The sequence below is a fragment of the Dendrobium catenatum genome, unplaced genomic scaffold (assembly GCF_001605985.2).
Source record: "Dendrobium catenatum unplaced genomic scaffold, ASM160598v2 original_scaffold_254964, whole genome shotgun sequence".
NCBI classification, from domain to species: Eukaryota; Viridiplantae; Streptophyta; class Magnoliopsida; order Asparagales; family Orchidaceae; genus Dendrobium; species Dendrobium catenatum.
Window position 1 is genome coordinate 1 of NW_021573363.1, and position 1561 is coordinate 1561.

A 1561-nucleotide genomic window follows, 5' to 3' on the forward strand; every position below is an offset into this window, starting at 1 on the left:
TTTTCAGTTGCGCAAAAGTTGATATTTTTGAGTTGATCGATAAAGCGATTCTCGTAGCAGCAGTGGATTACCCGAATGAATTTAACGACAGAAAGGATCTGATTCTTGAAAAGCTATATGCTCCTCAGCTTTCCCACAACAATGACAATACTAATCCGAAGGAGGAAAACAACCCCCACCCTGACAACCATTTGGAGAGTCAGATAGTTGGAGAGGTGATGAAGATAAAAGAGATCCTTTTCAATAATCAAAATGAGTCTGATTCAATCTTGTATGATTCGCTGAGGACTCTGCAACTTCTGCATTTGTCTGTAGAAACGCTGAAGGCGACTAAAATTGGAAGAACTGTAAATGCTTTGAGAAAACACAGCTACAAACAGATTCAAGAGCTTGCTCAAACTCTTGTTAATAGATGGAAAGAGTTGGTAGATGAATGGGTTAAATCTGCTGCTGCTAACAAGCTGAAAGAAGTATCTACAATTGATAATAGAAATGGATACCCATCAAAAATAGCTTCTAAACAAAATCCATGCAGCCATTTCTCTGAAATGAAAGGAAAGGCTTCAAATAGTCCACAAAAGAATTCAGAGCAGTCCAATGAGATTTCAGATATGTCAAAGCTAGAGATTACAAAGAGAAAACTTATTGAAGGATATCAACGAATAGAACATGCAAAGAAGCAAAGAATGATAAAATTTATAGATCCGAGTGATCTACCAATGGACTCACATGAGAAAGGAAGACGAAAAAGGAAGCCTTGAAGCCGATTTGACCCACAAGGCTAACGGGGTTGATCAGACCTGCCAGCTAACATGGAATACCCCTAAGGCGCCGGATGAGGTATAGCATGGCTTGCACGAGTGCGGGTGAGGGTCATGCCGCGTGAGTGTGGGCGCGGACAATTTGCCTACGCAAGTGGTGGCACAGCTGTGCGGGCGCCAACAACGGGTCTTGGACTTTGGGTGCGGACCGTAGACGCGAGCAGTGGGAGCGGGAGCAAGTCCGAGTTTGGGACCCAGGTGCGGATGCGAACTCGCCAACATGGGAGGGCATGGCCACTTGGTGCAGCCTTTGCGGTCGAGGGTCTGATAGCGAACGGGAACCCATGGATGTGGACTGCGTATTGCGCATTGTGCGGATCGTGTTGATTTTAGGTTTTTGCGTCAATCCGAACCCAATCCGATTTTACAAATGGGTTTGAAAATACAACCCAAACTTTACCCGTCTTGCAAACTGGTTGACCCTAACCCGAAACTTTTTGGGTCATGTCTGGATCATATTTCTAAATACAATAGATTGTAAAATGTTTTATGAAAGAAAGATAAACATATTGAAAAGATCAGAAAATGACTATATACCATAGGCTTTAGTTTCATTAATAATTATCCTCTTTAGTATTTTAGTTCAGCTTATAGTTGGACTTGGGATTTTTTTCACCTCTGTTAGATGCACTTTGCCAAAAATTGTTGTAGCTTTCTGATTCTAGTTCATTAACGATTGTGATCATACTGATAGTTTTTCACCTCAGTAATTATTGTAGGAATTTTAGAGTAGTTAGAAG

The 1561-nt window shown here is 41.6% G+C and overlaps 1 protein-coding gene across 1 annotated transcript; it reads left to right on the forward strand.

Moving 5' to 3' along the window:
• Positions 1–45: 45 nt before the first annotated feature.
• LOC110109795 (probable mediator of RNA polymerase II transcription subunit 26b) lies at positions 46–761 on the forward strand (the record flags this gene model as incomplete). Its single annotated transcript, XM_020840995.1, has 1 exon — positions 46–761. A coding segment is annotated over one exon (716 nt), but the record flags the coding sequence as incomplete, so codon positions are not given.
• Positions 762–1561: the final 800 nt, after the last annotated feature.